General features: G+C 38.1%; 2 protein-coding genes across 3 annotated transcripts; both read left to right on the forward strand.

Moving 5' to 3' along the window:
* The first annotated feature begins 1,097 nt into the window (after positions 1-1,097).
* On the forward strand, positions 1,098-13,877 carry lsn (vacuolar-sorting protein SNF8). 2 transcript variants are annotated; one of them, XM_022840740.2, is made up of 6 exons: positions 1,098-1,714; positions 8,675-8,901; positions 9,228-9,411; positions 9,590-9,771; positions 10,051-10,107; positions 12,929-13,877. In XM_022840740.2, the coding sequence occupies exons 2-6, from the start codon at positions 8,698-8,700 to the stop codon at positions 13,040-13,042; spliced, it is 741 nt and encodes a 246-aa protein (XP_022696475.1). In that variant the 5' UTR covers positions 1,098-1,714; positions 8,675-8,697; the 3' UTR covers positions 13,043-13,877. The 2 variants fall into 2 exon arrangements, with proteins under 2 accessions (XP_022696475.1, XP_022696474.1); XM_022840739.2 differs by having other exon boundaries at positions 1,100-1,699.
* On the forward strand, positions 1,764-4,597 carry Got1 (Glutamate oxaloacetate transaminase 1). The gene has a single exon (XM_022840731.1). The coding sequence runs from the start codon at positions 2,193-2,195 to the stop codon at positions 3,426-3,428; it is 1,236 nt and encodes a 411-aa protein (XP_022696466.1). The 5' UTR covers positions 1,764-2,192; the 3' UTR covers positions 3,429-4,597.
* Positions 13,878-13,909: the final 32 nt, after the last annotated feature.

The raw sequence follows: 13,909 nt of genomic DNA on the forward strand, positions 1-13,909 counted from the left end.
TTGCGTTAATATATAGAATTAATTCACTATAATCGAGACGAGCAATGGTTACTTTGGATTAATTCAATTGTGAATTTGGTAAGCACATCTGATGAACCGAACAGTAGTGGAGAAAGTCATTGCACCTTGTATTAGCTGTCAGATTATTATAACTTCAAAGTAAGGTAAGCCTATGCAACGTTTCGAGAAATGCGAAAACTGCAAAAAACAAATACATATTTGAATTAACGGTTCCGTTGCATTTCATTCAATATTATCGAATGGCAGAATTTGTGTAAATTAAGGAGTGAATACAAATCAACCGCAAGGATGCTTTGACTAAAATCTGACATTGAAATTTTCTAAATTTTTTAATGAAACTTCGACTCTTTTTTGCCACACTGCCTTGTGGGATATTTTCTTATAGGCGATACATCTATTTGCGGTGAAGTTACCCTTAATAAATATATAGAATGACAAAATTTTAACATTTCATTATCTACGAATAATAACAATGCTCCGAATTTTCAAATATTCAAACAAACCTTTAGCCTATTCCTCGGACCCTAAATCTAGTGTGGGAATTTTTCGTTAGTGCCAGAGCCGTTGGCTGTGTTGTTTCATAGTGTTCCACCATGAAAAAATCACACCATTCACAAAAATTTATCAAATGCCGCTCAAATACAGTGCGCAAACAACACTAAAAACTGAGATCGAGAACCAATCACTTTTTGATTTTCGAACGTACAACACCCGGGCGAACAGAGATTTCGAAGTAGTGCCCGAGTACCATTCGTTCCTTGAGTCCCAAACATCATTACTGTACCGGCAACAGAATGCGAATAGCGCCAAACAGGAAAACCTTCCATACACTCAGCACACCTATGGTCACAATATACCAATAAAAGCACGTTCACAATAGATGATGACATCGCCGTAAATTAACAACTAAGTAGTACCTAGAAATTATGTATCACTTTATGGACATTATTGAAAATTAGGGGGTTTTAGATTGTAAAATAGTTTTCTTTTTCCTCGTTCAGAGTAAAAAACAGAAGACAAAACCCTCGGAATGACAAAAATGATTTCTCTCAAATCCTCGGAACAGCTCGAACAAAAAGATGACTTTCGTTATTATTCTATACCAAAAAAAGGCTGGTCATTTAGATACATGTCATGTACTCCTACTGACTGACAGCCTCTCACGACTTACTGCTCGAAATAAATTTCAGTTCTGTGCGTATATGGTAACTAGGAGGTGTTTTGTTGACATTCTTCCAATGTTGACATATGCCCAGAGCATTAGCGACAATCATTCAGCTCAACAATGTCTCACAAGATAAACCTTAGCTGTGAAATTTGGTCTGCATAATGCATTCGCTTTCAACCTCCTAAAAACATAACAATTTCCCATACACTCTGAGTTGGAGAATATTTGTGTTGGTGGTGCTCAGTTTTTGTAAGCAATTTCGAGGACGACAAAGCTGCAATCATTGTCAGTCACCCGAATACAGAAAGATGCCAGTTATATCGTCGTTATCTATCATAACCTGATTTAGTTCATGTGTGTCATTCGATGGAACGTCAAGCAGAGGAATACAGAGGACTAAGTAGGTGACAGAGTTGGCTTGTGGATGATAACAATTGCCTCCATCTAATAGGACGACTCTACCGATTGTGAAAATTTCGCCACCCTGTTCCACTGGCTGTTGGATTTTAGGTCCGTCGTCAATTGGTAACTTTTTATGATTTTTCTGTTACAAATTCGCCCTACACCCAGTGTAGTTTACAAGTTTAAGGCCTAGGAGCTTGCAGCACCAAACTAGTCTGTGTCCTCTTCCCATTCTAGGGTTAATGGTTCTTTCGTCTGTACTCAACCTTCTCTCAGCGCCTTCTCCCGCGTCAACAGACACGGTGTTACATTGGCGCTAATATTCGTCGGCCTACAGCGCGGAGGGCAGTGTGTTTACGGTATTGACAAAAGCAAAAACCCTGTCATTCCTGTTTAGAGAGGTCGCTGCAAACGTTGACTGTCGCGTTATTATCAGTGCTTTGAAGGATAAGCTTGTTTCCTTCTTGGAGTGATAAAGGCTGAATCATCGCGCTTGGTGTAGCATTGATTCAAAGAGAACCAAGCGTGGGCGTTGAGGCATTTGAAATTGAACGTCTGCTGAGATTTATCTTGCTATTGTCGTCGAGTCCATGTATTAAAAATGACTTCGCGTTTTAGTGCTGTCCAAGCAGCTCCGCCAGTTGCTGTGTTCGCTCTGACTCAGGCCTACCGAAACGATCCGGATCCGCGCAAGGTCGACCTTGGTGTTGGTGCCTACCGTGACAATGACGGTAAACCGTGGGTTTTACCCGTTGTTAAGAAGGTCGAGATGGAACTGGCAGAGGAGATGGGTAAAAGTCTCAATCATGAGTATCTCGGCATGACTGGCATTGATACGTTTACCTCAGCTGCCGTGTCGATGATCCTTGGAAAGGACAATCCGGCTATTAAGGAGGGACGCGCCGTTGGCGTGCAAGGACTGTCAGGCACCGGTAGCCTGCGCATTGGTGCCGATTTCCTCGCCAGAATAGCCGGTTTCACTCATGTCTACGTCAGCAACCCAACGTGGCCAAATCACAAAGCTGTCTTCCGAAACGCCGGGTTTGCTAATATTTACTCATATCGCTACTGGGATCCGGCGACGCGGGGTCTCGACTTCCGAGGAATGAAGGAAGACCTCCAAAATGCGCCCGAAGGTTCGGTTATAATTCTACATGTATGTGCTCACAACCCAACCGGAGTTGACCCCACCCAAGAGCAGTGGAAGGAGCTCGCTGAAATCTGTAAGGCGCGAAATCATTTCCCATTCTTTGATTGCGCGTATCAGGGTTTTGCTTCGGGTGATCTTGCACGTGACAGTTGGGCACTGCGTTATTTTGTCTCGCAAGGCTTCGAGCTATTTTGTGCCCAGAGTTTCGCCAAGAACTTTGGCTTGTACAACGAGCGTGCCGGAAACCTATTGATAGTGGTGAATGATAAGACTGTTCTGAAGAACTCAGTTTCCCAGATAGCTGTGAACATTCGCGCAATGTACTCAAATCCGCCAAACCATGGGGCACGCATTATCTCGAGAGTACTTAATGACGAAGGTCTGTTTAGCGAATGGATAGAACAAATAAAGGAGATGTCTTCAAGAATAATCCACATGCGGGCGGTCCTCAAGGAGAAACTCATCGCTCTGAACACGCCTGGCAGCTGGGAACATATTACGAATCAGATTGGTATGTTCTGCTATACTGGCCTCAGCGAGAACCAGGTGGCTCACATGATCAAGGAGCATCACGTCTACCTCATGAACGATGGCCGTATTTCAATGAGCGGTGTGACGGAAAAGAACGTCGAACATGTCGCTATGGCTATCAATGACACTGTCAAGAATGTACCTGCGAAACTTTAAACCTCAAATGAAGGAAACTAACTAAGTAAAGCACTACTCAGATTATACGAAGAAAACAGACGCAGCCAGTCGACTTCTCATCTAGAATTCAAAACTAAATTTTAACCAAGAAAATAGAGCAAACCACCCGTTTATACGCGACAAACCCGTAATTTAAGCAGAAAAAATAAGACGGCTCTGTGGAATCTCTGCTAGTATTTTCAGTTTAAATTGGATGGTGTTCAATCGAAGCTGAATACCGCCATTTCGATCCAAGAACAAACAATTTATTCTCTGGCTGACTCCCCATATCATCTGTCAGTAGGAAACAACCTGTTAGATTTTGTCTATGTGTCTATAAATTATATTTGATTTTATCAATTCATTTTTTAATATAGTGTTGGCAGTGTGCATTTGGAATGAACTAACTATTTACGTAGATCAATATATAAAGCTAATGCAGACTGACCTCGTATAACCAACCCTAGGATCTGGTATAACAAAATAAGAGAATACGTGAATAACACAGATACTCGTCGTTGCGTCAACAGAATAAAATTGCTACTGGTTATGTTTTCATTTTTAGAGTAGTTTTAGCAATCACCCAGAAGTTCGTTGTGTACATTGTTAGTGTGCGCTTACCATGAATTTGTAATCCATATTTACCATAAAATAGTGGTGTTGTACGTTTTAAGGAATTTATTGAACAAAAGGACGATGCGACAGTGGCAATCATACAATAGTTATAATGACTAAACAATTGTAAGAGAATCCAGCTTAAACAAAGAATTGCTTTTCAAGTGATGAGGAAATTGTCGTCAAACATAATAGTTTTGTATGGCCCAAAGCCTTCCTGCATTTTCCGACGACAAAGCACGTGCTTTTTCAAATGGCTGTCTCCCTCATGAGCAAGTAGTATGAAAAAAGTTATGATGTCCGTCGTTATCGAATGGTCAAAAGCTTCGCGATCAATCACGAGTCTTGCGTTTGTCTCGGCCGAATTATTCGCACCTAGGGTAGACGATATGAGCAGCCAGGAAACTATTCGTCGAGTATTTAGCCGTTAATTTGCATCTTTCCTATTTAAGGTGGTCAGCGACTGCAACTACTATTAAATGAGACTAGTCTGTTTAGATTTATTCGGAATAATAAAAAAAATACATCAGCAGAATAATGCACGACAAAATTCACATTAGTCAGACTTTAAATTCAAATAGTACAAGCAAAGAAGAATTAATTGGAATTCCAAGTAGAACACTGAGGACGGAAGTAGCTTGGGGAAACTGATACTATTTTTATATATTCTATAGGTCGACTTTTCGGGCATAGGTAAATGTGAAGGCAGAAAAAAAATAACATATGGTATAAGTGAGATGAAGCTTATACTCATTGTTTAATGAACTATTTTGAAAACTTGTAGCCCGTAAATCAGTATTATTATTATTACTATAACAGTAATGCGTTTGCGATTGATAAGGTTTGCCACTGCATGGATCATCTAAGTATCACCGCAGCTTCTTCATTTTAAATTCACCTGCCTCTAAATGATGTGCACGCATAACTAAAGAATTCCTATCTGCCCCTGAATGTCCATTGATTTAAAAAGGTTGGATATATATTACAAATCGATGATACGAGAGGCTTATTATTGGTTCGAACGCCACTCAAAGTTACGTTATATATACACCGGGCAAGTAAGTTTTCGGTCCGACAATCGATATCCGTTAATGATGCTCGATGTCCTCACCATTGAGTCGTAAGCAGCCATATTTCCGGTTCTGTGTTTGAATCATTTCAATGGTACAACAAGTGTGAAATAATCGTTGGTTAGAACTTAGGGTACTGATATTAGTAAATTCTATGAAACAAGCAAAAAAGAATAGTAGTTTCTATCCACGGTTACTGTGTGGTTAATTTGAAACATTTCCATAGTAAATGAGTGGGGAGATGGCTGAAGTTTAAGGTTTTATAAAAGATCGTGGGCTCTATACCTACACCTCTGTTAATCAATAGGAATTAATTAGCTAGCATATATTCAGCGATTATTAAAATGCTTTGGATCTTGGTAATAACATGCCAATAGAGGCTGAGTTGGATCACAACAACAAAAAAAGGTTGTCGTTCTCTATTGTGTGTCATTGTGTTTAAGTAGCCACTTGCAATCTAGCGTTAGCTTCATTTGGCATAATATTAGTGGCACCTTTTTGAAAGTGTCGCTACTAAAATACCTTTAACGAAGTAGTAACTTTCACTATTATTAGAGATCGCGGCTATCTTGCCTAGTCTAGCGAAGCTACAACGATGCTTATCGGATCCAAATATCCTCTATGGAAGTATATACACTTCATGTAAAAATATATCCACAATAGGAGAATGATCAAAGTTCTGTATAACGTATTAAATAATAGTTTAGAGACTACACGCTACTCGTTTCATTAGGATGATACAGTATTTTCGAAGAGGCTTTAGATTCGGATTTAGAATAAAGACGCTGGTATTTGCGGAAGCCTGAAAAGTTGTCTTAACGACAACAGGTAGTTTCCAAGCGTCGGCAGTAGGTCATTGCAGCGTGTGATAACTATGCACAACTTTACAAGAATATCTTCAAATATAAAGGATCAAAACGAGCAGACTCTTGGACTTAATTAAATCAGTTATGTATACTTTTTACTCTATTGGTGTAACATATATATTTAAAGTAAGCAGTAGTTTACCGAAAGGTGGGATAATGACTTTTTTCCACTTCGTCAAAAATCTCGACTCCTTCACAAGCGTTGCCTTCGAAAACTGGGCCTGTGAAAGTCTGCCTCGGAATTTCCCTCATCTGCCCCCGAGAATACATAGCGCCCCAACTAAATTCGGAACCTGTCTAGCCAAGGTAGTATTTGTCGTGACGTTAGACAAAATGTAAGACCATTCGCTCATCGAAAGGCAACTACATGCTTTGTCCCCATTGTGGAAGCTAGTGACTTTCCTCATCGAACGTATAAAATATATCATTATGCTACTTAAGCAGATGCCACCTAGAGTGGCTCAATCACTTATAGCCCAGGCCGAAGTTAGTGAAACGAATGAAGTTCCCTGCTGGTGCGCCTGAACTACACGCTGCTTTTGTTCCCGGTTTCTCCGGTATTTCTTATATGAGCTAATTAGGAACCTTAACCTAGCTGACTTAATTTCCTTTAGCAGTTTTCAGCTCTGGAACTTCCTTCTTATCGACGAAGATCTTCGATAGGGCGATCTTTTTCGCTGTCGGGTCTTCTAGGTTTTATAGTTTTCCAATTTTAGTTCTTTAGCCCTTATTTGAATTAATCCTACTACTAGATCTCCACACTGCATTATTATTGATTCCCATTGTCGAAGTCGGACCTAACTCTTAACCAACCTTCCCACCAAATGTTTGGCAGAACTTCTATTCATACAATTGTTGCCAAGTTCAAAATATATAATAACTAGCCAAATTTGTGATCGTGTAGAATTTTTGGACGTGTTTATATGACTGCTCAAAAAGTCCTGATCTAACCCAACTGGCTGCCCATAAGGTAACATGTATTACTGTTACTTCTTGTTATTCTGCTGTTCCTTAACATTGTTTTGTCTGTCCCATCACCCCTGTGACATGGGGCGCAGTCCACTGAGTTGGTTTCCTTATCATATTTAATCATTGTGATGGCTGATCGTGGACCTGCGTTGGATGCGGGTCGTGATCTTACCATTGTGATTAGCTCAATGAATAATAGCTTGAATTTGATTTGTAATACTGTTAATATATGAATGCGGTAAAATGTCTGTGTTGCATGAATACGTTCAGGCGTAATGGGGTAGTTGAGTAGTAACGCATTTACCTACTAAACGTAGAGACACGTAGTGGTCTAGGTTCGATATTGAAGATACACACACTCCATTTCGTGTTGAAAGGAGCTGGACCTCTGAAGCAATAGTCAGCTATTCGGCAGTGACCGACTTTAAACTTATTTAAATATATTGAGGCAGTAACGGCTCAATCGGATAGATACAGCTTATTGTTAGTTTGATAGAGCTGTTTGCTTTAACAATGTCAAAGAACGAAGAATGAATGTCAAGAAAGGAGAGATGTCATCAGTATATCATGAGAGCAGTTGTAAGCATAAGTGAATATCCAATCAGCGTTCGTTAAATGTGTTCTTTAAAACTTTGGAATAGATGATATATGGAAATTTGATCAGGGCGGGGTACTACTTTTCCATAGCTGACTTTCACTCGTCCCTTATACGATAGGCCTAGATGCGTTGCTTAGCGTTGCTCGGAAAAACTGTCCGGATAAAGGGCTCAAAATAAACACACAGCACCAATTGTTACTTTATGACAGTAAAATGTTTGTAACACTTTTTTTATTTAACGAGCTCTTTAATAGCAACTCCTTAGTTGCCAATCGGAGAAGTCCTCCATTGGTTTGTTATAGAAACACAGTGTTAAGTATACTCGAAAAATAAAATGATCCTAACCGTAACAATCTTTAGTCATGATAATGATTTATTTTCTTCTGATTCATGTTATCACCGAAAATACCTTATAATATTGTAAATATTGACTGTTACTGATCATTTAAATTACGTATGCCGAAAAAAGACTAGATCTAATTATTGGCCTGACCCTTTCCAGTAAGTGACAGATCCGTCATAATAGCAATAAGCTAATAATGGGATGAAACCTTCTCCTGAGTAGCATGTTATATGAAAACAGGCCACTAAGTCACCCGTCTAGGTAAATGAAAGTTGCACCTGCTTTTAGAACGTTCAAATCTCTATTTGAAAGGCAACGTGGCAAAATTGGCTTCGCAGAGCAATTGCTTACGGAATAAAAATTATTACACCTATATGGTATTTAACTGGTCCAGAATATGCTGCGTAACCACAAAACAAGTTTCATAGTTGACTTTCATCTAGCTTTTCGAGTATGGTAGTAGTGTCTAGTTTATCGTCAAAGACTTAACAGAAAAGGAGACTTCACATAATCAGAAAGGCTAGCAGGACTAGTGTCTTTGAGAAATTATTCCTAGAACTTTGGCCGGAGACAATGTGTTTTTGGCCGGATTCGAATCTGGATCACCTGATAGGCTCTTGTTAGCAGAGAAAAACGTTATCATTAAACCATTGCGGGAACATGCTGCGTAATTAATGTGATTTTGTTTAGTGATAAAGGATGCTGTAATACTAAACTTAATAAGTTCAGAAAAAAAGGTATGGCCTTGAAACTACATTGAACTTAATATTCATGTTGATTTGCAGGGATATCAAAGCTCAAAGCCCAAATGCGGCGCCGCGTCGGAGTAGCGGCTGTGCAGAAATCCCGGTTGGCAGAAGAAAAATTTCGCCAAAAAGGCGATCAACTGGCCGCAATAGAACTTACACAGCTGGATCAGCAAATAGAAGCTTTCAAAGGGAAGCTCGAGGAGTTCGCTGTCAAACATGCGAAATCGATCCAGAAAGATCCTGAATTTAGGCGGAGGTTCCAGGTACTTGTTTAACTCTACAGTTACATATAACCTTTAAATTTTAATTATAAAGAAAGTTGGAGCAATATTGGTTACTTTTTGCCAGGATGAATTCTTTCTCTTTCTATTAAAATTCAATCAAGTAAGGATGCATAACAAACTATTTTAATTACAAATGGTTTCTAAGAAAAATTATTTCGGTTTGTTTATCACTGAGTTTTTGGACCCACGATTTACAACGTTGTGAGAGCCAGGTATTTTATTGTCGTTCTATATTAACAGCATTATTAAGAAAAGCCTGTAACTGAAATTGAAGCTTTTATCTATTTTCATCCATATAACCATAGGAGATGTGTGCGAATATCGGTGTCGATCCATTAGCGTCATCCAAAGGCTTCTGGGCGAACCTGTTGGGCGTCGGGGATTTATACTATGAATTGGCTGTCCAAATAATCGAAATTTGTCTTGCCACACAGAACGTGAACGGAGGCCTAATTTCACTTACCGAACTCTTGAATCGCATTCGGAGAGGTAAGTTTTATGAAACTTTTTTCAGTTTTCCGCTTTATTTTAAAAAATGGAGGTTTATCAGTTATTATCTATCTTAGATGAGAATCCTAGTAATATAATCCAAGTTATATCGAGTGTGCAGTACTCTAATGAACCACGATGCGTATACCGTCTTTTATATCTTGTTATTTGATTCCAGGTAAAAATCGAGGTGATATAAGTGCATCGGATATTTTGACGTCTATTAAAAAAATCCGCGTTCTTGGCACCGGCTTTCAAGTGATCCAGACGGGACCTGAGACTTACATTCAAAGCATCGCTAGAGAACTTTCGGTTGACCAAAGTGGAGTAATTCAGGCTGGTGAAAAGCATCGTGGAATGGTATCGATAAAATTAATTATTCACTTATTTTGCTTTCGTGTTTTGAAAAATCCAATCAATAATAATGGTGCCGTCGTCTGTTTTTTTTTTTAAATTTAACACCCAGTGTAGTATTGTTAATTGGAAAGTGCCCGTCGGAATCCTAATTTTGGCAAAATATGGACCAATAATACAAGTTATCACCGAATGAGGAATGTTTCTGTTCTGAGTAAAGTTATCGGTATATTGTTATTTACCTCATAGAGTGACGATATTCAGCTGATATATTTCTTGCTACAGGTGAGTGTAACGATTCTCAAAGAAGAGTATAACTGGCCAACTCAACGGTGCGTGAAGGTGAGTCAATTCATAAATGTATGCTATTGATAATAAAATTTATATCGCTTGTCTCTTGGTATGGCACGGTCAGATAATTTTTTTCAGGAACCCATTCCTCTATTAAATATGATAGCTTTTTACTGATAGATATAGCAATTCAATGCCCATTACAGACCAAATAATTATTTGGTGTTTTACATTTCATCCTAGGATTAAGCATCACTTCAGATGGTTGGCTCCCACGAATCCGAAACAAAGTGCTCTTACACCCGAACATACGTATACATTACACCCGGACAAATCAATACCATCAGATACATAAAGACACGCAAACGATAAAGATAATGAAGTCGTTTAAAATGAACAAATTCTAAACGTACGTTACTTAATGACCAAGAACTCTGAAAACTTGATTGATGCTCTGCTTTTTTCTAACTTACTCGACTTCATAGTGCAAGACGGCTCAGATAACAAATTTTTTAGCTCTTTTTAAATCAGCCACAAATAGCACGATAGATTTTGGTGTCAGAGATTAGCTATGCAGACTTTTCAAGACCGACAATAGGGGTTCTGATGACACAAAAGGAAGGGCAGAAGTTTACTGTTGGCTTTAGTAGCTAAAAGCGGGGAAGCCAACTTGTGTTGATTTCTGAGCAACGCTTACCGAGTTGTTTCAAAATTATACATGTCCACTTCTTGCATCATAGCACATATAACTAGCCTGTATTCAGCTTAGCCTATGCGTCTCTGCAGGAAGATTGTCGGCAGCGTCCGCAGGCAGCTGTTTACTTTTGGAGAATCGCTCTTGTGCTTTTTTTATTAATTGCTTTATATATATATTTTTTTTTTAATTTTGTATATAAATAATTAGTTGTTTCAAAATGACTCGCCTGGGGCAGATGCGATCTGAGACAGTTTTTTATCTTCTACCGAGTAGAAGTAGCTGCGATTTCCAGTGTGGCTTTTAGTTAGTAGATGTGCTTCCTATTTTACTAGTGCTTTCTTTTGGATTCTAAACTGGAGCCATGTTTCAGCCTTAACCCTCCCTTAAAAAGATCATTACTAAACTTCTGGACGGACTAAATGGGAATTGAATCTTGGCCTTATTGGCGATATAATATTTATGAGGATTTATCTATGGTTTTTGGCAGATAGAATTAACATAATCCCAACAATTTTTTCACTTTTGGTACAGTAATTTACATTCTGGGATTTGATGTTACAAGTTACCAGAAAATCGTCCCCTTTTTCTAGCATTTAGCGACTTATGTAATTCCAGAATAGGCACCCTTCTCTCGTTTTTATCTCGTTTAGGTGATGATTTTTAGCCTCCAAAAACGTAAGGCGCTTTTATGTTTAAAAGTAGTAACGATGTTAGTCATCTTGTCTTCTATTGATTTCCCTTTTAGCGGTTTTTAATTGTGTAAATAGTTTTCTGGTACGTTAAACTTGCACCGGTCGGAATGACCCAATCGTTTTGAGTTACGGCTTGCTGTAGTCGCTTCTTAATTTTCCAGCATGTCTTAGCCTTAATTGTCTTAGTTAATGCAGCGGGTTCAAGCGCTTGTCTTGTCCTAGTACGCCCTTTCTTCAGGATTATGCATTTTCAGAAATTTGTGTTTTCAAACCATTAGCCATTCGTTTGCCGCCTCCCTAATGGTCACTACTTGCATTCGTCTTATTTCCTTTTTTAAGTTCTGTTGGGACACTTGGCTGATACTGCTACAAAATATATGTATGTGGTCGAGTAATAAAAACGTCTCCACCATTCTTTATGGAAGTTAGGAAGCGAGCCTTTGCAATACCCGTTCAATGTTGTTATAATACGAGGTTGATGTTGTCATATACGGAACGAGTGGCTCTCACGTAAAACAGCTTCGCTTAACCCAAACCTTATTTCATTATGCTTCAAATTGTCAGATGCAAATTAATTCCGTTTACATCAAAGCAATGAGGTTCACAGCAGACGCTGAGCTCGCTTTTTGACGATAACATCATAAAATCTGTAAGTTATTTTCCTTTGCTAGTGCTCCTTTACTCAAGGTGCAGGAAACAGACTCAAAAAGCCTTGGCGACTTCATTAGAAATTTTCGCATACTCCCAGTTCCACAAGTTCCAATTTTCTTATTGGAAGATTGTGTCAGCAGCTGGTTATATGCATGTATCTCGCACCAGAAAGTTTGAATGAGAGGCGTCACTTCAAGGCTTCCGATTTAGAGAGGATCCCGGAGCTTCACAAGACATGCGGCGATAGACTTATTATGGACTTGTCTCCTAGGTTTATTCGAGATCTCTCAATTCAATCTGGAGCCAAGAAAAAATTATCAAGACAATTTGATGAACTGAAAGGCCGCTGTGCTAAGTATTCGCTTAAATTTTTACGAAACTCAAGTTGTGACAAAAACCTCCCAGGCAAGGCTCAACATTCCGATAGCCAGCTTATAATCTGGCATGCAGTGCATCTGAAGAAGGTAGCACGGGACGTAAAAACTAGAGATATTTATCTACGCATTGCATTGATCTCAGTATACTACTTGTGAGAGAAGCGGCTTCCTTTTAGCGGACTTTACTTGTATTTAATATTTATGCAATGACTAATTCTCATTTAAAATAAGTTTTATTTTCGTTTATGTATATATTCATTTGACTTGAGTAACAAAATGTTTTATTCTGTATTTTTAGTTCTAGTTTTATTGTACTCATTTAACTGTTACTTTCACGTAGACATGCAATTTTGTTATATGGCGTTTTCTTCCCTGAATTCTAATTTTTATCTAGTTTATTATTTGATGTATTTGTATATGCATCCCATTTACAGTGACTCTTTACGCTGTTTTAGGTGATCAATGAACTACTGCAGGAGAATCTTTTATGGCTGGATGGAGCCGGCATAGAGGAAACATACTGGTTTCCAGCTATCTTCCAGAATAAACGGAACATTGTCCTGGATTAGAAAGCAGTTCCGTCGGACAATTGCATTATTTAGCAGAATAAAATTATACTTGACTGAGATAATCAATAATTGGATCACTCTTCCCTTAGTTGTAAGCAAAAGGTCTGCCAACAGCAAATACTGCCTCACTTTTTAGGCCTGCTTGTACAATGTTAACATGGTTTTTCAATTTAGTTTACTTTAAAAATGTTTCATTACGCCTTTGATATATAAGATGAAAAATAATTTAAAAGCCTTACCCGAATAAAATTGGGTACTTATATAGCCTCGATTCGAATCGTTGATATGCAGTGTGAGGAATATATCGACAGATTATCTCCCATATTCACCGCATCAGTTATTATTATAGATCTATTAAATTATCCGAGGTAAATGAAACAATCTATATTATTATAAATATAAAATCACCCAAAAACGAATATTAATGTAACATTGGTGTGAAGTTTACATTTTAGGTACATAAATGTACAATTATACTGTTTGCTCGATTTTTACTAAGTGCAAGTGTAACATCCCGTAACATCTTCAAACTACAATTTTGATTATTGATTGAAATTAAATATACAATTTGGAGCGCAATTAATTCATTGGATGCTACCTACTGTGATAAAATGTGTCAAACACTCTTTTGCAATACCAACTACAAACTGAAGTGCTTGAATATGAAATGTTCATCGACAGATGATCAAAAGCAGTAAAAATTGTAAATATTTTTAGAAAAGATACATATGCACCTATAAAAAAATTAATACTACAATCTTATCGAAATATTCGTTTTTTTGCTAAGAAAACAAAGTATATGCAAATAAAATAATTTCGTAGAATTCATACCATACTATTTGCTATTAATAATTATTTTATTAACTT

Source organism: Varroa jacobsoni, unplaced genomic scaffold, assembly GCF_002532875.2.
Source record: "Varroa jacobsoni isolate VJ856 unplaced genomic scaffold, vjacob_1.0 scaffold_885, whole genome shotgun sequence".
Classification (NCBI taxonomy): Eukaryota; Metazoa; Arthropoda; class Arachnida; order Mesostigmata; family Varroidae; genus Varroa; species Varroa jacobsoni.

What these genes read in the sequence shown, in the direction of transcription:
- Got1 (XM_022840731.1), top strand. Translation starts at nt 2,193, where the DNA reads ATGACTTCGCGTTTTAGTGCTGTCCAAGCAGCTCCGCCAGTTGCTGTG.
- lsn (XM_022840740.2), top strand. Translation starts at nt 8,698, where the DNA reads ATGCGGCGCCGCGTCGGAGTAGCGGCTGTGCAGAAATCCCGGTTGGCA. An exon ending in AATTTAGGCGGAGGTTCCAG is followed by an intron (nt 8,902 to 9,227) that starts GTACTTGTTTAA and finishes ATATAACCATAG; the next exon opens with GAGATGTGTGCGAATATCGG. An exon ending in GTGAAAAGCATCGTGGAATG is followed by an intron (nt 9,772 to 10,050) that starts GTATCGATAAAA and finishes TTCTTGCTACAG; the next exon opens with GTGAGTGTAACGATTCTCAA.